General features: G+C 41.4%; 1 protein-coding gene across 2 annotated transcripts; it reads right to left on the bottom strand.

Annotated features, from left to right (window-relative positions):
• Positions 1–802: 802 nt before the first annotated feature.
• otud3 (OTU deubiquitinase 3) lies at positions 803–21,997 on the bottom strand. Of its 2 annotated transcripts, none has more exons than XM_072244722.1 (9): positions 21,535–21,997; positions 20,896–21,278; positions 16,238–16,386; positions 12,029–12,141; positions 10,121–10,243; positions 9,479–9,625; positions 4,359–4,455; positions 3,205–3,371; positions 803–1,992 (listed from the first exon to the last, which is right to left on the bottom strand). In XM_072244722.1, exons 2-9 carry the CDS (start codon positions 21,096–21,098, stop codon positions 1,816–1,818), a joined length of 1,176 nt encoding a protein of 391 aa, XP_072100823.1. In that variant the 5' UTR covers positions 21,099–21,278; positions 21,535–21,997; the 3' UTR covers positions 803–1,815. The 2 variants fall into 2 exon arrangements, with proteins under 2 accessions (XP_072100823.1, XP_072100822.1); XM_072244721.1 differs by having other exon boundaries at positions 21,581–21,997.
• Positions 21,998–26,946: the final 4,949 nt, after the last annotated feature.

Raw genomic sequence — 26,946 nt, 5'->3', positions numbered from 1 at the left:
AAGGTTTCAATGTTTGTCAATTACCATTAGGATTTTAGCTTGCAGGGTTTCCTGATCCACAGCAGCTGAACCAGATTTGCAACAATCAGCTAAAATCCCCTCAAAAGTAACCTGTTACATGAGAGGGTCCGTCCCCCCCCCCCAGAGTGTAGGAGGCTGAGCATTGACTTTAAATGTATAGAAAATCATGAGGTGCAGAGTCAAGATGGATAGTCAGGTTTTTTTTTCCCCTCTAAGGTAAGGGGGTTTAAAACTAGAGGTATAGGTTTAAGGCATGAGGGAACAGATTTAAAGGGTCCCAAGAGGCAAAATTCCACCGCCCCCCCTACACACACACACACCAGAAGGTGGTGCATATATGGAAAACACTGCCAAAGGAAATGGTAGAGGCAGGCACAACTACAATACATTAAAAGAGGCAACAAATCAAACACAAGAGATTCTGCAGATGCTGGAAATCCACAGCAACCCACACACACACCCACCCCTGGAGGAACTCAGCAGGTCAGACAGCATCTATGGAGTTCACACTTCAGGCTGAGACCCTCCATCAGGACTGGAAAGGAAGGAGGAAGATACCAGGATAAGAAATGGGGGAGGGGAAGGTGAAACCAGGTGGGTTGGGGAGGGGTGAAGAAGCTGGGGAGGAGATGGGTGTAAAAGGAATCCAATAGGAGAGCAGAGTGGACCATGGGAGAAAGGAAAGGAGGAAGGGCAGAGGGAGATGATAGGTGATTGAGAAGAGGTTACTGCAAGTCAATGTAATAGTGAAAATAAAAGATTTTTAAAACAAACTTTAGTTTCTCAATGAGTTGATTTATTAACATTGTATATACAAACAGAAATAGAAAGTAAAAAAATCCAAAATTGTACAACAGCCAGCTCTTTTACATGGCTGTTCATGGGAGTTACTGTTTCAAACACTTGACTTTTCTCAATGACTGTCCAGAATTTTTATTGCCATAAAAACATCTCAGCATGTAGAAATTCAACAGAACAAATTTCTTTAACTTAAACCACCCCTAGGAGTGTTAAAACAATAAGACTCTAATGAATAAATTACTAACCATCATCAGAAATTTCAGTTCTTCTATGAACCTCATTTGGTTTCGACAGTTGCCCTGCCTATTCACATACTTGGAACAGTCCTTGGGGAAAGTATCCTTTGTATTTGGTGGTTAGCAGCATTCTTCATCTTAAACTCTACACTAAAAAATGTTTCAGTCCTGAAAAAGGTTTTCTTTATAACTTTTCTTATAAACCTTCCTTACTGATGTCAGCAAGTGACAGCTATTCTATGCTCCATTCAGAAATACTCCTGTGCAAACCCATTCTATAAAAGTCTCTTTTGGGAGATCTGCAAATAATTGTAAAAAAGGCCTCAATTTCCATCTCGATTACTGAATGTTAATAGAGGCGTAAAGAGGGCATGATACTTAAAATCTGATCGTCAGCTCTCTAAACGACATGTTTAAGAGTTAAAGGCACACTCGCCTTCAAATCCATTTATTCCTAAAATTTATCCAACTATTTGAATTTACTATTTTGATTCTTAGTTGTTACTATTCTTAAAACTTTATTGCATTTATAAAGTGTAAATAATTCACTGTTTGCTTTTTAGAGATTTTCTTCCAGTTTACACACATTTACAAAGAAAAACGAAGTTCTTCAAAAAAAGCTTATGAAGTCAAACAATGTTAATCTAAAGCAGCATCAGAAATACAAATTCCCTCCTCCTTCCACCAAATTACTCCCCCCCCCCCCATTTATGAGACTTACTACGCTAGGCAATCTTAGTTGTAGGGGGACCTAATGTCAAATATTTAACGTAGCAAAAGTTTTGACTAATGTAACTGGTGGCTGCAAGTTCCCATCAGTCATGAGCTCTTCCACATTATTGCTCCTGCTGTCCAGAACTTTTTGTCGATGTCTCTCTTCCTGGCGTTTCTTCTTTTCTCTCCTTAATTGTTCTTTTCGTTGCTTGCTTGTAACCTAGTTTTAAAAATTCAGGAGAATGAAGGTGGGGAAAAAAAACTTTGATTAGCACAACTAATTTAAATAGCTATGATGAATTGCACTATTTAACTGTTTTCTGTAATAAGCATTTCAAAAAGCTGTGTATCATATGAACTTTAGTTTTGTTATTTGACACGCTTAACAAAATAAAGTTCCATTTTTCACAGTTTTCTGATAATTTGGACTTTATCCAGCAGATAGCTGAAACAAGGAAGTTCCCAGATATTACCCAAGTTGGGAGCTTCTTTATATTTATAAATCACATTTCATGACCTTTGGCCAGTCCATTGTACTTTGTGTTTAATACTTTTAAAGTGAAATCAGTTGTAATGTTAGCAAATTCAGTGTGATAAAGACTATATAATGTTTAAGTAACACTGACGAGGGATGAATATAGGTAAGGACACTGGGGACAACTCCACTGTTCTTCAGAATAACAGCAGAATACTTATAATCAGCCAAGTGCACTAGCATGCGTTTAGTTTAGGGATTCTCCCAAAATCCACTTACAGCACTGTAGCAGCCCCTCAGTATTACACTACAGTGCACACTTGAATATTGGTGCTCAAGTCACTAGATTGAAACTCAAATCAACAGATATCCATGTTAATGGACTACAAATGGCCTCAATTCCTTCAGTAGCTGCCATAGGACAATAGCTAATGAAAATATAAATAATCAGAGGCAAGGCAAGGAGACTGAGTATGCTGATCAATTGTCACCCAAAATAACTGCCAAGAGTAACACATGAATGTTTGCCTTTTCAGCAAAATACCTAGGGTGAGAAAATACACACTCTATTTGCAAAACTGTATCTCAGTAAATCCTTGGGAGAAAATACTGATGAAAATGTACAATACAGATCTTTCCATTTCCACCAAATTAATGTACATTTGCTGATGACAAGTGTAACTTTAAAGCAATGCTGATTGGCATACGACTCCTCTAGAAGTTGGTGATAATTTGCTTATCATTTGCTAGCCAAAATGTAACAAGTCTAAAAGACTGCTGGGCAAATTTATCCATCTGAAGCTGTTGAGGAATCCACTCTTCATTATAATATTCATGCATTTCACATCACTTGGTACTGTTGACTTCGTAGTCTTTGGTATAGAATTTACGTTATCACACATTACTGTACAAACTGCTTTTTTCAGAGACCAGTCACACAAAAGATATTTAACACACCTTATTTTTGGTCCTCTTATTCTCTTCCTTTTTGTTCAGTGTCCTATTATTTTCAATTTCTTCAGGGTTTACACCTTGATTTCCAAAGATCCTATTGCCACTCCCATTCTCCATCCAGAGAGAAGACACGTGATGTGGGCTGTTTTTGTTAGACTCGTCAATACAATCTAATCCAGCAAAACATAACTAAATTCAACTCTAGTGATTCTGTAGCAATGAAATCATTAAATCTTAATCTATGTGGAAAGAGGCATGAAAAGGCATTGCAAATTACCTCAGAAATTTTCAACCAAGCTTCAAGTTGCTCTACTTGGTAGTGTATTTATTCACTAGATGTACAAGGTGCTTACCCAGACTTACAAAGGGTGATTGATATGTTTGTGCCCTAAGATAGGAGTCGCCAATTTTAGAAAACCTAGCATATTTATATTTCAACATAGTCCCCTCCTATGTTTACACACTTAGCCAAGCGGTCGTGGAGCATACAGATCCCTTCTTTGTAAAAGTCAGCGTCTTGGACCTCCAGAAGGGGGTGATTGATAAGTTCATGGCCTAAGGTAGAAGGGATGAGTTATACAGCTCTCATTACATGCATGTGTAGTTCAACTCAGTGATTATGCAGAAACTTTGAAGTTCATAACTCATCTCCTATCCATCACCCCTGCTGTTGACCACTACTGGAGGGTCCAAGACACTGGCTTCTACAAAGAAGGGATCTGTATGCTCCACGACCGCTGGACTCAGTGTGTAAGTGTAGGATAGGACTATGTTAAAAAAATTAATGTGCTAGGTTTTCTAAAATTGACTCCTTCTACCTTGGGCTACGAACATATCAATCACCCCTCGTACTGCAACCTTTTAGTTAAAATCGCATTCTTGCATTTTGACAGTTAAGCTGATCTTCAAAGACAAATTTAGGAAATATTATTGATCTAGAAATTTGCAAAGTGAAACATTCATACAATTTACATTTCAGAAAGATTCATGGAGGCTGCAAAACAATCCTTGTGAAATACAGACAATCTGCTAAAAGTGGCAAGTCAAAAGTGAGCCATGTGAACCTTTAAGTGAATTTAGAGCATTAAAGGGTATTGTTCAAATGCTCTTGCAACATATATAGAAAATGCATTTCAATATTTGTGCATAGAACTCACTTTTGTTCTTTAGTTCATCCATCTGCAGGACGGCAGCTATTGCAGACTCGATGTCGTGGTTTTCAAGCTCTAGATTTTGAACAATCAAATCTGTGTCCTGAAGACAAATAACAACAATTACACAAAAAGTTCTCTTTCCCCAGTTTTTCTACCTGGCTAACAATGAACACCAATTTTTCTTGACACAAGGTCTGTTTGGATTCGTGACTTCAGGGGTTATTACAGCCATGTCTGTTTTATGTTACTGGATCAGTTATCCAGAGGCACTTCAAACCCCTTTGTGGCAGCTGAGGAATTTAAATTACATTAAGCCAGAATCAATAATTATTACCATGAAACTTTTATATGAAACAGAAACATATGCCATATAAAAAAAATCTGCTACCTCAGAGAAATATAAAATATAAAATGTCATTGTGATTGCAATATGCCAAGGGTGGGGTATGGAGCGCAATCATGACAAAACACACTGCATTTCCAGACAAAAATATGCACACAGCTCAGTGCATCCTCTTCGTTAATCCCGATTCCATAATTCAAGTTTCAAGATGGTGCAGAGCCTCTTTCTCCATTGAGGATGCAGCTCAAATTTAGCTAGTTTTTAGGTTTATTTTAAAATAAAAAATTCACAAAGACGGTCTTGTCGACACAGACAGAAATTAGGGGTCAGGTTAGGGTTTAGGGACAGGGATGTGGGGTATTTGGAGGACAAGCCAGAGTCCAAGGCTCTGTATTTGAAGGCCAGTGACAGACCGGAGCTTGAGGCCTAGTTTTTGAGGTCCCGTCACTGGTGAGTTCAAGGCCTGGAGTTTGGACCCCCATCTATGTAGCGAGTCCTGGGTTGATACTGGAGGCTGATCAGAGATCCAGGCCAAGACCCAGAAGCCAGAGCACGAACCTACAAATCTCAATGAGTCTGCTGGTGAAGTTGGGACCCAGTGTGTGCAAGTCCATGAATTTGTGGAGGCTGAAGACAGCCCATCCTGGGGGTTAGAGGACTGTGTACATGCGTGGGCAGGTGGGTGAAAGGGAAAGAGGAACGGGGCTTGTTATACTGTTCCTGTCAGTATGTTCTGTTTTGTTGTGTTCTACGTTGTTCTGCTCTGCAGTGTGGTCATGCTATTTTGGCACTGAATCTATGGTTACACTTGCAGCACATCCTTGTGTATGTTGGCTGTTAACGACAATGACACGTTTCACTGTATGTTTTGATGTACATGTGATAAATAGATCTGAATCTCATCTGGGGACTTGTCCCACAACCTCATATGGTAATGCTCACAGGATCATGCCTTTCAATCAGCAACACAATGGCAGGACAGATGGAGGCCTCACCATTGTGGAAACAGGTCAAAGGTAAGGAAATTTCCTACACCTAACACCTTTCACCGGAATGTGAAACAGCTTCCCTCCATATCTGAAATCATTAGAAAGATAAAACTGTATAGCAATGCCTCTGAAGGAACTTCAAGTGTAGTCCAACAGCAACACAGCTTTCAGATGGTAAAACTAACAAAGGAAAAGTTTACCTCACCTTGACAAGGTGAAGAAATGCATCACTGATACAGCTATCAAACAGTGCTGCTTCATAAATAACTACTTCAAGGAGGTCAAGATGAGCTGACTCCAGGCTGCAATGGATCACTGGTCTAAACACCACAAAATTACTGCCCCCAACATCAGAGAAGTGTTTGATCACTTAGGAACATGCATTTAGGAACCCTTATAAAATATGAGTCAATGAGAACATGGAAGTTAACCTTTCTCACTGGAGGGGGGAAAAAAACACAAAGGAACAGAGTTGTAGCTGTTGTACGTCAAACATCTCAAGCCCAAAGCATTAACGAATCCCAGGGTCTTGGGCTCAACCATCTACTGCTTCATCAACCACATTTCCTCGAAAGGTGCGGGGGATATTTGATAATTATGCCATTTCACAAGTATCTCCTCAGTTAATGATAAACTCTGCTCATCTTCAGCAAAAACATAACATTCAAGGCTGGGGTAACAATGGGCAAGTAATGTTTTTGCTAAACAATTAGAACATGGAACAGTACAGGAAAATACACCGTTCAATGTTGTGCCAACATCTTCTGCTATTCCAAGATCAATCTTACCCTTCCCTCCCATGTAGCCCTCCATTGTTCTTTCATACATGTGCCTATCTAGCGGTCTCTTAAATGTTCCTAATGCATCTGCCTCCAACACCACCCCTGGCAACACGTTCCACACACATCCCACTCCGTAAAAACTCTACCTCTGGTGTACCCCCCCCCCCCATTTTTTCCTACAATTGCCCCCTAAATTAGCCATCCTGGGGAAAAAGTCAGACTCTGGCTGTCCAAGCTATGCCTCTTATTATCTTGTACACCTCAAACAAGTCACCCCTCATTCTCCTTTGCTCCAAAGACAAAAGTCCTAACTTATTCAATCTATCCTCACAGGACATGCTCTCTAAGAATTACGTGCTGGACGCAGAGGCTGGTGGGGGTAGTAGGTGAGAACAAGAGGAACCTTATCCCCAGTAGGGTGACGGGAGGATGGGGTAAGAGCAGATATGTGTGAAATGGAAGAGGTGCATTTGAAGGCAGCTTAGATGGTTTCATCAGAGTAAATACAAGGTGTTGTTCCTCCAACCTGAGTGCAGCCTCATCTTGAGGGTAGAGGAGGTGATGATTGACATATCAAACAAGTAGCATTTGTTTTGTTTACAAGGATAAGTGCTGGCACATAATTCTCCAGAACGTCCACCATCTCCAACAGGATCCCACCACCAAGCACATCTTTCCCTCCTCCCCCACCTTCTGCTTTTCGCAGGGATCGCTCCCTATGCGACTCCCTTGTCTATTTGTCCCTCCCCACTGATCTCACTCCCGGCACTTATCCTTGTAAGCAGAACAAATGCTACTTGTTTGATATGTCAATCCATAGCCTCCTCTACTGTCAAGATAAGGCCACAGTCAGGTTGGAGGAACAACACCTTGTATTCCATCTGGACAGCCTCAAACCTGATGGCACGAACATCTATTTCTTGAACCTCTGATTCTGCCCTCCCCCCACTCTCCTTCACCATTCGCCATCCCCTATCCCCTTTTCTCCTCGCCTGCCATCACCTCCCTTTGGTGCTCCTCCCCCTTTTCTTTCTTCCATGGCCTTCTGTCCTCTCCTATTAGATTCCCCCTTCTCCAGCCCTGTAGCTCTTTCACCAATCAACTTCCCAGCTCTTTACTTCATCTTCCCCCTTCCGGTTTCAGCCATCACCTTGTGTTTCTTTCCCCCAACCCCTTTTAAATATACTGATCTTTTTTCCCTCCAGTCCTGTCCAAGGGTCTTGGCCCAAAGCGTCGACTGTACTCTTTTCCATAGATGCTGCCTGGCCTGCTGAGTTCCTCCAGCATTTTGTGTTGCTTGGATTTCGAGCATCAGCAGATTTTCTCTTGTTAGGCCTCACCAATATCTTATACAACATCAACGTAACCACCAAACTCCTGTACTCAATACTTTGATTTATGAAGGCCAATGTGCCAAAAGCTTTTGTAAAAACCCTATCTATTTCTGATGCCACTTTCAAGGAATTATGATTCTGTATTCTCAGATTCCCAAGTTCTACTGCACTTCTCAGTGCCTTACCACTCAAGAGTTTAAGTTCTACCCTGGTTTGTCCTCCCAAAGTGCAACGCCTCATACTCGTCTGCATCAAATCCCATCTGCCATTTTTCAGCCCATTTTTCCTGCTGGTACAGATCCCGTTGCAAGCTTTGATAGTCTTCCTCGCTGAACAGTACACCCCCAATCTTGATGTCATCTGCATATTTGCTGATCCAGTTTACTACATTATCATCCAACTTGTTGATACAGATGAACAACAACAGTCCCAGCACTGATCCCAGCAGCACACCACTTGCCACAGGCATCCAGTCAGAGAGGCAACCATCTACTACCATTCTCTGGCTTCTCCCACAAAGGCAATGTCTAATCCAATCCTCGTTCTGAATGAATGAACCTTCTTGACCAACCTCCCATGCAGGACCTTTACAAATTACTGTGTAAACAATATCCACTACCTTGCCTTCATCAGCTTTCCTGGTAACTTCCTTGAAAACTCTACAAGATTGGTTAGACACAAACTACCATGCACAAGGTTATGCTAATCAGTCCCCATCTATCCGAATACTCATATCTGGTCCCTTAGAATACCTTCCAATAACTTACCCATTACGGATGTCAGACTCACTGACCTATACTTTATGACTTATTCTTAGAGTATTTCTAAGCAACTGAGCAACATTAGCAATACTCCTGCACCTCCCCTGTGGCGAAGTACATTTTAAGTATCTCTGCTAGGGCCCCGGTAATGTCTGCACTGGCCTCCAACAGGGTCTGAGGGAACATTGAGGCCCTGGGGATTTATCCACCCTAATTTTCCTCCTCTAACAGGATGACAGAAAAACCTCCCCCTCTAATCCATAATCTATTAACTCATTGCTGCTATGCCTTATTTCTATAGACTCTGTGTCCATCTCCCAAGTAAATACAGACGTAAAAAATCCACTTAAGGTTCATTTAATATCAGAGTATGTATACAACCTAAAATTTGTATTCTTCACAAACATCCCAAAGAATGAATAATAAAAACATCGCAGCCCCGAAGCCCCCCCCCTCACCCACCAGATTTGAGAGCTCCACCATCTCTTTTGGCTCCATACACAGATGGCCATTCTGATATTCCAAAGAACGAATTCTGTCCCTCACTTTCAAACGGTACCCCAACTGCTCTCTGGCTTGATAAGCCAATAAACTATAAGCTGGTATGACTGTGTCCCACACCAGATCATGTGAACTTGACCACTGTAGTTCTGCACTATACTGAACTTATCATTGAGCCAATAAATAAAACAAAAACAAAAAAGGGCTGCAACTCCCAGAAAAAAAGCTGTATACAGAAATAGAAACTGGAGTAGGCGTGAGCTTCATAATAGCAAATGAAAAGACATCAAATCAGATTTTAATTAAATGGGGAACATTGTCCCAGTAGCTGGGAATACTAGTTCATCTGCTTTTCTGCAAGCTTAACCAAGATTTTCTGAAGGCAGCCTGTCTAATTGTTTCCGATTACTCACCAGGCATCCTGTTGCATTGCGTACTTTTTGAACTGCATCATCCATATCTATTTCTGAACCTCCGTTTTCAAAATCCCGTATATCTTCCACTTCGTAGTCACACATTTTGTTTCGATCTTTCTTCTTTGAATCATCTTTCATGAGCATCTGTGCCAGTCACATATTTAAAACATGAATATTGGTGGATCTGGTGCTGCTGATACCATCTTACAATTAAAGAATATTACTTTCTCATCAGAAGCTACATAAACCTCTGGGCAATGAAGTTTGCCTTTCACTACTGTCACACATGCTATTATCCACTAAAGTTAAATTATTTCATTCCTGCCACTCCAAATAGTTAATTTTGACTCAATTCATTCCACAGCCAGCACTGAAAGAAATTAAAACCTTCATGTTAATAGGAGCTTGCAGTTTTGTTTACAAGCAACACCAAAATATCCACCTAATCTAATTTTTTTTCTAATCATCTTTGATTTTACTTACTTGGATGTTTTTTCCCCTGACTTCTTCCTTCTTAAGAACTGGGAAATTGGTTATAGTCTAAAAACTCTAATCATTGGTCAACGTTACACATTTACCACTAAAAAGCCACTGGGCCTCCAAACGTGCAAGGGCCAGGAGACAGTCAAATTCACCAACCTCAGTTCTTAGGTTTGCAGGAGCTTCTGAATTATCATTGACCTTACGCACACTGTCATAGTGCTCTCCATATCTGTAGGCAATATGCAACTCGGCAGCATTACTCTTCCTGGTTCCAAAAACCTGCAGTGTTAAAGTAATTGATTAACATTACAGATTCACTTGCTGTTGGACATTACACATATCCAGCCCATTTTATTATCTTACGCAGAAACACAAAGTAATATAATTTATGGAGGCAAGGTTTACATTGTACCGTGTATACTAATAAAGGAAACCTGTGTATCCTTGGCACATTTCGTTACACAGATAAAATTGCTCTCTACATTGATTGGCTGATAGGCTGAAAATGAGTTTCAGACAGACTTTCACATGGTGTTTATATACACATAAACGGCAAGATTTAAATTATATTGAGAGCTCTATGGGCATTTATATAATTTTTAAAAAGTCTGTCACGAGCCTTGTGGTCCTTATGCCGGTTTCCGTGATGTGAAGCGACTGAGAGTACGAGACTCTCCCCTCTCCCCCTCCCCCCAGATAGGACACCAGTCTATTGCGAGGTTAACCCCCAGCATTTTTTGCTGGTACCCATTCTCAGCTAGGTAGACAGGAGCACTGTGTGGTTAAGTGCCTTGCTCGAGGACACACACGCTGCCTCGGCTGAGGCTCGAACCCACGGCCTTCAGATCGCTAGTCCAACGCCCTAACCACTTGGCCACGCCAAATTTATATAATAGACATCTCCAAATTCTACAGTATTTAGAACACTGGATTGAAATCATTCCAGGGTCTCACCATCAGTATTCATCACCATTATAACAAGTGTTATTTTAAATGTCTATTAAAATATACCATTAACATGAAAATCTGCTATGCTGAAGAATTAATCAGCAGCATTTCTCCATCTTTGATTGTGGAGGTGGTGGGAGAATGGGGTTGGGGAGAAAAGTCAGGCATGATGGAACGGTGGAGCAGACTCAATGAATCGAATGGCCGGATTCTGTTTGAGTATCATAAGATCTTATAGTCAATCCTCTGTAACTCACAGATCAAACACACTCTTTATAAATGCACATCATACGAGTGCTTTAAAGAGAGCAAAACCAGCAGAGTAACACATAATGTGCGATGCCCCATTCTAGTTTGCTTTATAGAAAAGGTACAGCCCACCAGCAACTAGGGAAACTGAATACAAAAAATGTCAAGCTTCTGTTATAAAGGACATGGGTGAGACCATATCTGGAATACCCTACACAGTGGTCTTGTTACTTAAGGAGCGACATTAACACATCAGAAGCAGTTTAGAGAAGGTTCACTAAACTAATAACAGGAAATGGGCTGGTCACCTTATGACAAGCAAGAGAAAATCTGCAGATGCTGGAAATCCAAGCAACACACACAAAATGCTGGAGGAACTCAGCAGGCCAGGCAGCCTCTATGGAAAAAGAGTACAGTCGACGTTTCGGGCTGAGACCCTTCAGCAGGTTGCCTGTTGAGGTGGTGTTGGGCAGTCTTTTAGCATTTTTAAGTCAGAGGTAGATAAGAGTTGACTCTGAATTCCAGGCTCTGTCAATGCTACTGATCACTCTCAAACGTTAATTGCTGGACACCAGTTCCCACAAACAAGACCAATATCCAAAGTGGAGAGGAAGGACATGACACTTCATGCAGAGTCAGTGCATCAAAATAACATCACTACAATGCAAGTTTGATGTGTACTGCAGAACACTGCAGAGGGAAGCAGCCAAGTACTATAAGTAATATGGTAGCGTTCTGCAGGAGTCATTCACAAAGTCACTCATGTTTTGCAGTGCCGTTCTATAGGCATTTTTCAACATAGCAGCCTCTAACACTTGCTGTACACTATCATAGTATCCCATAATATGAACTGAACATTAAATTTACCTGCCAAAGTGGGGCGTTAAGCTGGTGGATCACTATATTCACTTGATTGTTTCTTGCAAAGGCTACTATCACATCATTGCCAACAAATGTGCCTGGCTTTTCCAGATTTGTAACTGAAAATTAGATACAAAAACATGTTATATTCAATTATATATGCTAAATATTAATTACTAAACAGATGGAGTTATGGAAAATATTGCCCAGAGGTAAAAATTTGGATTCAATATTTATAGTTTGCTAGAAATGAATTGGTCTCTATTACATCAAGTTAGCTTACCCATTCATATCAATCATTAGTAACTGACAATAGTTTTTTGCTCTTCAACACAATAAATTAAACATTTCAACACCACGTTTAAACTACTTGTATTTCCAAACCTGCATTTTGCTGGTCATCTCTAGTTTTATTTTTGTCACAAACAAGAGAAAATCTGCAGATGCTGGAAATCCAAGTAACACACACACAAAAAGCTGGAAGAACTCAGCAGGCCAGGCAGCATCTATGGGGGGAAAAAAAAAGAGCACAGTCGATGTTTCGGGCCAAAACCCTTCATCAGCACTGATGAAAAAAAGATGAGGAGTATGAGTTAGAGGGTGGGTGGAGGGGAGGAAGAAACACAAGGTAATAGGTGAAACCCAGACAGGGGGAGGAAGAGTGAAGTAAGGAGCTGTGAAGTTGATTGGTGAAAGAGATACAGGGCTGGAGAAGGGGAAATCTGATTGTAGAGGACAGATGGCCATGGAAGAATGAAAAGTGGGAGGAGCACCAGAAGATAAGGAGAGAAGGTGAGAGGGGAAAATGGGAATGGGGAATGGTGAAGTTTATATCCCATCACCTTGTATTCCGTCTGGGTAGCTTCCAACCAGACGGCATGAACATTGATTTCTCAAACTTCCGGTAATGCCCCTCTCCTTCACCATTCCCACTTCCCAGCATTTTGTGTGTGCTGCGCTAATTTTTGTGTGATTTGTTTCATTGTTTTATCCAAATACCTTAGTGTGTTTGTTGGAAAAAACAATGTGTACAGTTAAGCTGCTACATCATGGCTGAAAGATCATTAATTGCCAAGCTTTTAGAGTTTAAGTATCTGCCTACTATACCTGCTACAATCCAGAGGCAACCAGATCCATGGCCAGTGAGTCCATTGCGTGAAATGCTCTCAAAAATGGCTGTACTTTCAGGAAGTACATTATATTTGAGCTTTTAGTCATGTAGCAACATGTCTCCTTTGGAGAACAGTAAGAAGAGCAGGCTATACCTATAAACATCGGCACAGGACCTTAGATGGTCAAAGAAAGCAAAATGTGGCCCAGAGTCGCTGTACTGTTATCTAAGATCATGTGAATACCATTATCAAGTTTTCATTTTAATTGCACACCAGCTGGCCAAGGTCAAATTATGCTCTTTATCATCAAGTTAAAATCCTGTAATTTTTTGTCCAACATTATTATAGGAGTATTGCCAGTATGTATAGGAGTAACAACAGCAGTTATTTGAGGTAGCCCACCATATTTTGAAAGCACTCAGTAACACATAATAACAGTGACTCTGTTAACATTCAGTAAACGTTTTTACAATAAATATGACCAATGTAAAGTGTGTAAACACTTAGATTAATTTATTTTTTAAATAGAGTGGTGTACACATTTCTTGTATTTGTTTCTTATATTTGTATAACAGCAACTTTGCACACCATTAGTCTCAGTCAAACGAAAAGCTGATTAACTGTCCCCAGAAAAGTTAAACTGTAACCTTGGGCTTAATAAATGCATGCAAGTAATTACACAAGTTTGAGAGTTACATGTTTCTATAATTCGTTTGATCCAAAAGTCTGGCTCCCCACCCAGGTCCTGAGGTCAGATCAGTATTTGTAGACTGTGTGGGGAAGTGCAATTAAAAGGCTTGCATTCATACAATACCTCTTGCACTCACAGGATATGAGAAAGCACTTCACTAGCTGAAGTACTTTTGAAATGTACTTATGAGTTTTAACATGGGAATTGTAATAGTCAATTTACACACAATGACGAACTCTTTAAAAGATCATGTTATAGGAGTTCATGTATAAACATTGAACAGTGCCCAGCTCGAGTGGAGTTCCAGCTTCGCATCTCATCGATGACAACATTCCAACAACACACTAAAAAGTACTGTATCAGTTCAGATACAAGAGAAAATCTGCAGATGCTGGAAATCTAAACAACACACACACACACACACACACACACACACACACACAAAGTGCTGAAGGAACTCAGCAGGCCAGGCTGCATCTATGGAAAAAAGTACAGTCGACATTTCGGGACAAAATCCTTCAGCACGACTGGAGAAAAAAAGATGAGGAGTAGATTTAAAAGGTTGGGGGGGTAGGGGAGATAGGTGATAGGTGAAACCTGGAGGGAGAGGGATTAAGTAAAGAGCTGGGAAGTTGATTTATGAAAGAGATACAGGACTGGAGAAGGGGGTAGTCTGATAGGAGAGGACAGAAGGCCATGGAAGAAAAGGGGAAGAGCACCAGTGGGAGGTGATGGGCAGGCAAGAAGGTGAGAGTGGGGAAAGGGGATGGGGAACAGTGAAGGAGAGCGGGGTGGGGGGGGGGACCCATTACCAGATGTTTGAGAATTCGATGTTCACACCATCAGGTTGGAAGCTACCCAAAGTGTTGTTCCTCGAACCTGAGTGTGGGCACATTGCAACAGTGGAACAGTGGTCCCCAACCTCCGGGCCGCGGACCCATACATTGCTGCAAAGCATGCAGGGGTGCAGCGGTGGCTGGAACGCACCCAGCACATCTTTAAGAAAAAAGCCGAAATAAACAAGCTAATTAATTAGGTGCCGCCCAGTTGCCCATTGTGTCGCCTCCAATCTGGGCTGACATTTATGTGCCAAGCGGCACTTAATTAATTAGCTTGTTTATTTTGGCTTTTTTCTTAAAGATGTGCTGGGTGCGTTCCGGTCACCGCTGCATTCTCCGCGGCAATGTATCGGTCCGCGGCCTGGAGGTTGGGGACCACTGCAGTAGAGGAGGCCATGGATTGACATATTGGAATGGAAGTGGGAAGTGGAATTAAAATGGGTGGCCACTGGGAAATCCCGTTTCATCTGCTGGATGCAGCGTAGGTGCTCAGCGAAGCAGTCTCCCAATTTACGTCAGGTCTCATCGATTTTTCCATAGATGCTGCCTGACCTGCTGAGTTCCTCCAGCATTTTGTGTGCGTTGTATCAATCAGAGTTTATTGCCAAATCTTTCATTGAGAGGCTTCATCGCACAATCCTTCAGAGACAATAGCAACCACTGTTAATTTCAGACAAGCAGATAATCATTTATCAACTCTTCACCCATCTTCTCCTGTACATTACCCTCCTCCAGCCCCAAGTCATTATTGGCAGAACAGGATCATATCAAAGCACTGCCATGAAAACAAAATCCGACAGGGTGTAAATCACACTAATGTTTAACAGAGAGGCAGTTTCAGCTGTTGCAACAATGCCCCTCAGAGTGATGGAATTGTACTCCAGGTAAGGAAGTCCCAAGGGAAGGGGAGGCATGCTAAGCATTATGTCTGGAAGAAAAAACGTTGGAGGAGAATCGCACTTCCAAGCAGCCCCTAGCTAAACAGTGAAATTAAATGATGGAAAGCATAGTAATGCTGATAACCAACATGTCACACATATGCATTTGTTCAGGAACTGATCTCAACTCTTGTTTAAATAGTCATATTATTATAAAAAAACAAAGTACTCGCAATGCCATAAATCTGAAACAAAATATGCTGACAACGAGCATTTCTTCCTCAGCATCAGTGGAGAGAAAGGAAGTACACTTTCCAAGTTGATTAACTATTAGAACATATTCTACTTCAACAGAGGCGCAGTATGGCAGCGTAGTGGTTAGCACAACACTTTAATAGTACCAGTGACCCTGGTTCAATTCCCAGTACTGTCTGTGAGGAGTTTGTACACTCTGCCCTGTGACCACGTGGGTTTCCTCCTGCAGTCCAAAGACATACCGGTTGGTAGGTTAGCTAGTCATAGTAAATTGTCCCGTGATTAGGCTAGGGTTAAATCGAGGGTTGCTGGGTGGGGTGGCTCAAACGGCCCATTACACACTGCATCTCAATAAATAATACAAGCTTTTAAAAAGTAATTTTAATTACCATTGTGTTTTTACAAGTTTAATAACTGAGAAAGTCATATACAGGGCTCACCATATCGATCAAAAGGAACATCGTCTTCCACAAATGGCTCAAAATCTTGCCGGTGCTTTATCATGAAGTCTACTGTTTCTCTCCGGTGCTTTAAGTGGTTCCGGGAGTGACCTTCCAGCTGATCACCAAGAGCACGAAACAAACAATTCCTTTCAAAGAGAAAGACACAACTTTAGTTAAGCTCGTGCTGCTCTCAATTAAGTAAATATAAATCAACAATTTCATCATCTTTTTCACAGGACACCTGCAAAATGTTGTCAATGTTTCAATAGCAATTCAGTCATTCAGCATCCGAGGAGGAAACCGATTCAGGAACAGAAACAGGTTCCATATCACTGGCATATGTTGTGAAATTTGTTGTTTTGAGGCAGCAGTACATTACAATACAAAATTTAAAAACTATTAAAATCCTGCATAGCCTACATTACTCAAAAGTAAGGACTCATAAAATATTCCCAGAGGTGTCCCCAATGTGTGAGAAATGCAAGTCCTCAAAGGCAAATTTGTTACACAGTTATGCTTTATGTCCCAGGATACAAGAGTATTGGAAGCAAATATTTGAGGTCCTATCAAAGGTACTAAATGTTCAGATAATACCAGACCCCATTTTAATAATATCTGGAACTTCTGCGAGGTCAAATAAATTCCAGGCTACCCAGCAACAACTCCTGACCTATGGCATACGAATGGAAAGAAACTCATACTGATGTTCTGGAAAAAGGAGGAAACTCCATCACTCAGACAATGGCTGGCTGCATTAATGGATACTCTGCATCAGAGAGGATAAGATACGTTATAAAGGACAGACTCAAGGAATTTGAAAAAACCTGGCAACCATTACTGTTGTATTTAGAAGAGACTGACTGCTGAACTAAGTGTGTGTGTGTGTGTGTGTGTGTGTGTGTGTGTGTGGGGGGGGGGGGGGGGGCTAGGACCAAAACAGCACATACAGGAGGGGCGAGGGGAGGGTAGGGCTGGGAAGGGGAAAGGAGATGGAGTGGTAGGGTTTCCTTTGCTTTTTGCTTGTTTACTATTCATACGTTCATTTGATTTTCATTATGTTGTTATAATAAAAAAGAAGCATTGTACTTTAGGACATTGTCTGTTGTGGTTAAGCTGATGTTGCTTCACAATGAAAACATTTGAAACATAATTTAAAAACTATAAGTGAGAAATATATATAACAAAATTAAATTAAATAAGTAGGGCAAAAAAAGGAAAAGATTAGATCAAAGTTATTTTTCCTTAAGTGGTTTAGCATAGTGTAGGCAAGGACACACTACTTCACCATTAAATGGTTCTCTTCCTTGTTACATTTCTACAGCCATTTAAAAAGATACATGCTATAGGGACCATCAGGCTACAACTGCCAACCCATCTTCTCTATTCCCTTCCTGCATTTCCACATACACTACCTCATTTCTCAACAGAAACTGCAGCATCTTCCTGCAAAGCATTATGGTTTCACATTTCTTTCACTACAGTTGCTGCTTGACCTGCTGAGAATTTATAGCATTTACTGTACTTAATCTGGATTTTCCCGCATTGGGCCCCATGGGAGGCTCCTTCTTGGCGGATTAAGGCCCCAAGGAAGGACTGAGTTCGAGGTGTTGCTTTCCTCAGTGCCAATGGAGGTTGCTTTTGAAATTCCAAAACACAAGTGATTATTGGTGTGGACTGTAGTTTGTACTGATCTCCTTCAGTTTTCTGTGTTTTCTTTCTTGTTGTCAATTGGCAGGTGGGTGATAGGTTACTTTTTTGGGTGAGGGAGGGGTTGGGTGTTTGATGTTATTGCCTCCGTTTTGTTTTGCGTGGGAGAAGCTTAGTGGGGGGGGGATGGTTAGGGACTTGATGTTTCAGCTGCCTTGTCCGGGAGAGTGATCTGTTAACTATTAGGTGAGGGAGAGGTGGTGGTGGGGGGGGAGGGGGGGGTTGGGTTTTGTGAGTTGTGTTTGTTTTTCATGTGGGAGGGGGGTCTCAACGACCTTCATGGGCTTTCTGTATTTTTTGGCTATCTGGGGAAGGCGAATCTCAGAGCTGTGTTCTGCACACGTACTCTGATAATAAAAGGAACCTTTTCACCGTTTTCATTATTTTGCTTTTGTGTTCTATGTGCAGTGGAGAAATTTGCTCTCAAATACTTTGCTTATGTCCTGTGTTTAATACTGTACAAAGCAGAAGTGATTGCTGGCATCTAATCTGTCACAGTCTTCAATCGGATTAATCATTGCGATCAGGCACTATTCAAAAACTGACCCAAGAGAGTCAATTTTTGCAAGTACATTATTTCCTTAAGCTCTGCATCTTTACAGACATTTGCAACCCTTACTAGATACCTGCTTTTGAAACAAGGACCAAGACTGAGTGCAGTGTTCCAGATGCCAAATATAGTTTTAAAATACTCTTTGCATTTATACATCATACTTTTTACCATACATGCTGACATTTCATTTGTTTTAAGTTCCTAGGAACATTGAGGTAACATTTAATCAATTCTACTGGGATCCCAAAGGTCTCTCTTTTATTCCAAAATGTCAAATGCATTCCAATTTTAAAAATAATCTACAAAATTAAACCTAGCCCAATAGTAATTTTCCTGATCATTGACCAATTTGGAAAATTGGTATAAAATGAAGGAAAAATAAAGGACAGGGTATTGGATCAGAGTAGGTGACTAGAATTACACCGTCACTGCAGTGTGAACAGAATATATAGGTAACTCTGTGGGGTGCATTTTAAGAACTATAGCAAAAAACTGCAGAATATTTTAAGGTTATAACACATCACTGTGATACAGTGCCCAAGAATTCTCATTAAGTTTTACCAGGATTAGCAGGATGAATTGCCACCTGAGCTACACCCCTTTAATATATAATTCTGTCACACAAGGAGTTCAAAGGCAGGATAATTTCTGTTTGATGTATACTGTATCTATCAGCTGGAATAAGTGGCATTTGTAAAGGATCCTCAATGTAGAAAACTAATGGCAATGTGTAAAGGAGTAATATTAATCAGCATGGATGCCAGGTATTAAAAGAGTCTGGTCAAAGAAGGGAATTTCAATAAAGAAACAAAGAAACTGTTTTCAGAGGAGTTTCCAGATAGAAGGCTTAGCTACCATAAACAAGCAAAGAGAGTATTACAAAGTAAAATTTGGAGAGTAGATACTTTTTCACAGAAGTGGGAAAGCGTAAAGATGGTGTAGTGTTGTAGAGCTGGAAGCAGTTACATCATAAATCAGGCAATGATGATTCAGTTCTGCACAGAATATACAGAAATCTAGTGGCCTCATTTACAGTACACTTGGGCACGCTTATAATCTTTGCATATTACTAACAGAACATTGTAGCTCTCTATTCTGACTCCAACCCTCTAACAATTTGCACAATTTCAATGAAATTTTGCCTTTTTACTTCATAGCACATTACAAGATAACAAATGCACCTGTGTACATAGTTCCACTCAAGGACAATGATGTTATTAAACTTCATCACACTTTCATCTGCCGATACTTGGGTTACTGCACAGGATCACTGCCAAGTAGCAATATGCAGGATCATCATAAACATGGGTAATATTATCAAATAAAATTGCTAATTTTGCATATTAACATTTTAATTAAAAGATTTTTATTTATTTATTTTGCGATACAGTGTGGAGTCAACCCTTCTAGCTATGCCAACCCAGCAACCCCGATTAACCCTCACCCAATCATGGGACAATTTACAATGACTATTTAACCTACTAACTGGTAAGTCTTTGGACTGTGGGAGGAAACGGGAGCACTGGGGAAAACCCACACATTCCACACGGAGGATGTAAAAAGGCTCCTTACAAAAGGTACCAGAATTGAACTTTGACACTCTGAGCTGTAATAATGTTGCAGTAACTGCCACCCTACTGTTAACTGGCAACACACAACTCAAATATCAAAAGGCAAGACGCAAAACTATTTTTTTTAAACCTGAAATTAGTGTATGCATCCTTTGTGTGGATTGGTAGTATGAAATGTAAAGCACAAAGAGCAATCACACTGAATTCAGGAAAAAAAATGAGCATAATCTAGGCCTTAAGGGCATACAATTAAGGAGAAATAAACACAGAAAATAAAAATAGTGTGGCTTCCAAAAATTAGAAATAAAACTAAAACACTGTATAGAAATATAGTTGTTGTTCAAATTACTGAATGTTTCCAGCCACTTTATTTTAAAATCTACAGCAGGAAGTGTCCAGCCTCAGCTTGTGTCGTTTGCATCCATTATTGCATAATACTTTGATATACTCATCAAGCTTGCAATTAAAAGCTTTGAATTTTAAAAAAAGCAGAGCTGGGTTCACAAATCAGATTTTCCAGCAAGGTGCAATTTGGAGTAAAACTCTCGCTCTCGCATTCGAAGCAAAGCACGATTTGGTCGCCGATTACAGTTCAAAGGGGGAGACCAACACCAATATTCGCCCTTTTAGTATTTTAGAGAAACCTTGCAATTGACTAAAGGGTTTGGAACCTTATCCTCTCTTAACTTGGAGTAAAGACAAAGTTATGTGTAACGTACACGGAATCAAAGATATGAAGTACCATTGCCAGCCACTAGTTTACAGGTCAAAAGATAAACATAGAGATAGTGGGTGAAGAGAATGTACTCCTCACCCTTCCTTACCCATCACCGGGCACCTCCCGGAGCTTGAGTCCCATGGCTAGCAGCTGGTTGGCAAAGCTGACAAACTCCTCATCCTCCGTCCCACCCTGGCTCCTGTTCTTCCTCTCCTTCGCCAAGGCTCGCCTCGCCGCCTTCTCGTCCCTTTTCCGCTCCAAGTCCAGTTTCCTATTAGTCCTCGTTTTAACCACTTGCTTTTTAGACATGGTCACCAAACCCGGTCGCTGCTTTGGGGGGCTTGGGCCGGTATTAGAGGAACAAAAGGCCGAGTGTCACCATGGCGACTGACCAAAGCTGAGGGAGGTAAAACGCATGGAACGAAATAGGACGCCGGAATCTATGCCTTCACCTCTTTTCACCTCCAAGTGGGGGAGGTAGGAATTAATCTGGGGAAAAAAGGAGAAAATAATGTTATTTATTGGGAGCAGGTGGTTGGTCAGCGTAACTTACACATGACTGACGCAATGTTATAAAGAGAAACCGGACAGCACCCCATATTATGACAATCTTTTCACGCCGCAAGAAATGCCGTTAAGTTTATTTTTTCAAATCGGCGACTGAGGCCTACAGCTAAGTCCGAAACCTCGGGCTTGCGTGCAGGTGCTGCCCGTCAAAGGTCACCATCACTCGGCCACCTCTTACCGGCAGGCTCCTCCCTCTTTCGTCGATTCTTTTCTTTTCAAATTACCGTTTAGAGAAGCGATTAGGGGGCGTGTGTTCTCCCGGACTGAGGCGCGCCGAAGAGTGGGTGCCGAGTGCCGAGCCCCTGGCGGTTCACCGTCACGCCCGGCCTTCGGCGAGAGAGAGAGAGAGAGAAGCGGCAGGCAGCCGGCGAGCTGTTGGATCCCACAAGGGAAGCAGCGGAGCCCCGATCTGGCAGCAAGGCCCGCCCTTAGCCCGGTCGGCAGCAGGGCGCGCAGGTCATCAGCCCTGAGGCCCGAATTCCTCAGTGTGTCCTGCCGAGACCAGGCTCAGCCTCCGCCGTCGAATCGCGGGCTTAACCTGCTCCAAACCTAGCCTGTCCCAATCATAATACCCTCCATCTCTGCTCAACCTACCCCAACCTGACTTTCCTTATCCAATCTAGTGCTGAGCAATCTTAGCCACTCTCCATGTCATAACCTGCTCCAATTCCAATCTGCCCTAATCATAATCACTCTGTCTCTCCCAATAACAACCTGGTCCAATTGGAATCTACTCCATTCAAGTCGATGCTGATCCTATTCATAGTTCATTCTATCCCGACATAACTCTTTCTATCACAAATGCGAGAAAATCTGCGGATGCTGGACATCCAAAGCAACACGCTCAAAATGCTGGAGGAATTCAGAAAACCAGGTAGCACCTATGGAAAAGAGTAAACAGTCGACATTTTAGGCGTAGACCCTCTTTCTATGCTAGTTATCCTCCATATAGTCCATGTCGTCTCATCACAACTAATTTGTCTGAATCACAGTCCATCTTATATCTACACCTGAATTTCTATTCCAGTAATAAGACCATAAGTCATAGCAGAATTAGGCCACTTGGCCCATCAAGTCTGCTCTGCCATTCCATCATGGCTGATTTATTATATCTCTCAACCTCATTCTCCTACCTTCTCCCCTTTGATGCCCTGACTAACAAAGAACCTATCAACTTCTGTGTTAAATATACCCAATGACTTGGCTTCCACAGATTCACCACCTGGCTAAAGAATTTTCTTCTCTGTTCTAAACAGATAACCCTTTATTCGGAGGTTTTGCCCTCTGTTCCTGGACTCAAAGATGTTTTGCTTTCTGCCCAGTCGGCCAATCTTCGATACATAATAGTAAACATGAGGAAATCTGCAGATGCTGGAAATTCAAGTAACACACACAAAAAATGCTGGTGAACACGTGGACGTCGACTGTACCTCTTCCTATAGATGCTACCTGGCCTGCTGCGTTCACCAGCATTTTTTGTGTGTGTTGATACATAATAGTATCTTTCTTGTAATACCACGCACTCTTAACTTGTTAAGTGGCTTCATATGCAGCATCTTGCCAAAGGCCTTCTGAAAATCCAAGTAAACAACATCCACTGACTCTCCTTTGTCTATCCTGCCTGTTATTTCCTTAAAGAACAACAGATTTGTCAGGCAAGATTTTTGCCTAATCAATCATGTACCTCAAAGTACCCTGAAACCTCATCCTTGATAATGGACTCCAACATCTTCACAACCACTGAAGTCAGGCTAACTAGCCTATAATTTCCTTTCTTCTTCCTTCCTCCCACCATAAAGAGTGGAGAGTATATTTTCAATTTTCCAATCCCCTGGAACCATTCTAGAATCTAGTGATTCTTGAAAGGTCATTTCTAGTGCCTCCGCAATCTCTTCAGCTACCTCTTTTGGAACCCTGGGTGTAGTCCATCTACCTTCAAACCTTTCATCTTCCCAAGCACCTTCTTGGTAATAGCAACTACACTCAATTCTGCCCCTGACATTCTCAAATTATTCCAAACTAATATGATCCTGCCTCTTTTCCATTCTTATTGCAATCTTCTCCACATTTTATTGCCTTCCTGTTTCAATTTATCCTTTTATATTGCCTGAATATGTAATCTAATTCTCATTTGGTGCTCACCCAAGGATTGGGATTGAAACTCTTGAAAATTTAACTCCCTCCAAGTCAGCAAATTTCTGCATGAATAATCCAGCAATATTTATGGCACCATGTAAGAACTCACAGTATTAGGGGAAGTGTGGATTGAAGACTGATTATCAAATAGATAATTGAATTTTAAATTAAATGGTAAGACTCTGGGCAGTGTGGAGGATCAGCGAGATCTTGGGGCCCATGTCCATAGGACACTCAAAGCTGCTGAGCAGGTTGACAGTGTTGTTATGGTGTATGGTGTATTGGCCTTCATCAACCATGGGACTGAGTTCAAGAGCCGTGAGGTAATGTTACAGCTATATAAGACCTTAGTTAGACCCCTCTTGGAGTACTGTGCTCAGTTCTGGCACCTCATTACAGGAAGGATGTGGATACTATAGAGAGGGCAGAGGAGATTTACAAGGATGTTGCCTGGATTGGAGAGCTTACCTTATGACAAAAAGTTGAGTGATCTTGGCCTTTTCTCCTTGGAGCGAAGGAGGATGAGAGGTGACCTGATAGATGATGAGAGGCATTGGTTGTGTGGATAGCCAGAGGTTTTTTCCCGGGGCTGAAATGGCTAACACGAGGGGCATAGTTTTAAGGTGCTTGGAAATAGGTATCAAAGGGATGTCAGAGTTAAATTTTTCATAGAGAGTGGTGGGTGTGTGGAATGCACTGCCAGCAAAGGTAGTAGAGGCAGATACAATAGGGTCTTTTAAGAGCTTAGAAAAATAGGGGAATTCTAGGTAGATTCTAGAGTAGGTTACATGGTTGGCACAATATTGGGGGCTGAAGGGCTGTGTAGATTTTCTATGTTGCTATGTTTCTAAATGAATCACTTTCCAGCTACTAAGATATAACTAGTGGAGTAACCCAAGGAATAGTCCCTACATCTCAATTATTTACTCTTGATATTTATGACTTGGAGAAAGGGGCAGAACACACATTATTCATTTATTTATTGAGATACAGCACAGAGTAGGCCCTTCTGATCCTTTGACCCGCGCTGCCCAGCAATCCCTCAATCCTGATCACGGGACAATTTACAATGACCAATTAACCTATCAGTTGGTACATCTTTGGACTGTGGGTGGAAACCGGAGCACCCGGAGGAAACCCATGAGGTTACGGGGGGAATGTACAAACTCCTTATTGGCAGCAGCGATAATTGAGCCCAGGTCACATTGTGCTAACCATTATGCTACCGTGCCAGTTTTCGTATCTAACACTATCCCATTCATCTATTGCTTTTTCACTGACCTACAACAACTAGTAATAATATCATCTTGTAATCCTCCTACATCATATCATCCTACCAGTTCTGATCTTATATGCACCACAGGGTTTAATTGTTCTATCATTGGTGCTGTGCTTTCTTTTACTATGACCATAAGTTCTCTTTCTGTCTGAATCTTTCCACCTTTTCAATGTTCTTTCTTCCTTTTAAATTCTCCTTAAACTTACTTATTTGATATACATGTTGAATTCCTTCCTAAACATTCTCCATGTCTAAGAAGACTTTTGGTAATTAGGGGTTTGCTTTAGTAGATGAAAGATGCTCAATAAGTGTAGGTTATATAAAAGTTGCTGGTGAACGCAGCAGGCCAGGCAGCATCTCTAGGAAAAGGTGCAGTCGACGTTTCAGGCCTCAGCCTAGAGATACTGCCTGGTGCGTTCACCAGCAACTTTTATGTGTGTTGCTTGAATTTCCAGCATCTGCAGAATTCCTGTTGTTTGTAAGTGTACGTTATTAACGTTTACCGTTCTCCTTTTAAGTTGATGAGTGAGCATAGGCTTGAATATACTCCTACTTGACAAAGATGTTTACATGTTCTTGGCAAAGGGATATGTGTGTAACATTGGTGACCAAAGGTCTGATTTCATGGATCAGTTGCATGAAGTTAGATTGCTGCCTGTGTCTTATTTCTACTTGCTATTATCTCCCGAGTTACCATGAGACCAAAAAATATAGGAGCAGAATTAGGCCATTTGGCCCCATCGAGTCTGCTCCATTAATTTATCACGACTGATCCTTTTGCCCACTCAGCCCCAATCCCCTGCCTTCTCCCTGTTACGGAAGAGTTCTCACTGTGAAGAAAACCATGATGAGCAAAACACCAATAATTGGCATCCTTGGGAATTAGTGCTAGGTTCTTAGAATTTCTGGATTATTAATTCCCAAGCACACTTTTATATCATGTGTTTCTACAGACCTTTGTACATGTTGTATAGTGGTATTATATACTTTCCTATGAATTCAATGAGTTTAGGAGTGGGAAATATACAAGACTCTGGCCCCGGCTGCGAACCTACACATGTGCCTGACCTGCTGGAAGAAATCAGTGGGTCAAGCAGCATCTGTGGAAGCAAAGTGCCAGTTGGCATTTTAGTTTGAGACCCCTACATCAGGGCTGAGCGTGCAACGGGAAGAGCGGACAAGTTTCATCACCCCCCCTATTTTGGGAATGTTGTGTCCCTAGAAGACAATCCATAACACAAGTTTCTATAACGTGAAGCTGTGTCATATGTGGTCAGGAATCTTTGGGAGGGTAGGCCTCAAAATCCCCGGCCTTGCCTGCTTTTGGCGACCGAGAAAGAGGTCGAATCGCTCGGACAGAGATGGCGCTCAGTACTCGGTGTTGGAGAGCTGATCAGAGCTCGAAGTTTTCGGATGACTCAGAGTCGGATTGTGGTTGGGCGTGGCAGGAAGAGTTTTTCTTCCCTCTCCCGTCTGCGTGAGATGTGGGACATTTGAGAAACTTTGAACTTTACTGTGCTCACGGACTTTCTTCATCAAGTTATGGTATTGTTACACTGTTTGTAACTATATGTATAATTATGTGGTTTTGTCAGTTTTTTCAGTCTTGGTTTGTCCTGTGTTTTGTGATATCACACCGGAGGAAGTAATGTATCATTTAGTAATGCATGCATTACTAAATGACAATAAAAGAGGATTACGTGTCTTCATAATCTAATCTATATGCATTCATCTAGGAATGTGGTGGTGTTGATTTATTTACTTTCTCCCCCCATACAAATTCTGTGGAAGTGAAGTTTATTCCTTATCTCAGTTTTTGTTTGGGTAGTGAGTTGATTTCTGAAATCTTTCAAGGTGAACTTCATAACCTCTGTAACATGGGAGCCACCTGTATATAGGAGTGAGAGGGAGAGGTGATAGAGGAACCAGATGGTGGCAGGGGGTGGTGCAAATGATGAGCTTATAGAGCCAGCTTGAGGGGGGGGGGGATGTCATCTGCATGGCTGATACTATACTGCTATTACATGTAAGGCAAGATATCTCCAGCTAGAGAGATAAAATACTTCAAGGACATTGTCATAAGAATGTTAGAAACAGAAGTAGGTCTTCTAAACCAACACCCAATCTCCAACATTCTGTATCTACCACGGCTGCAGCATCACTTTTTTGCAAATA

This window comes from Mobula birostris, chromosome 27 (assembly GCF_030028105.1).
Source record: "Mobula birostris isolate sMobBir1 chromosome 27, sMobBir1.hap1, whole genome shotgun sequence".
Lineage (NCBI taxonomy): Eukaryota > Metazoa > Chordata > Chondrichthyes > Myliobatiformes > Myliobatidae > Mobula > Mobula birostris.
This window is presented reverse-complemented; position numbering and strand designations above follow the sequence as displayed.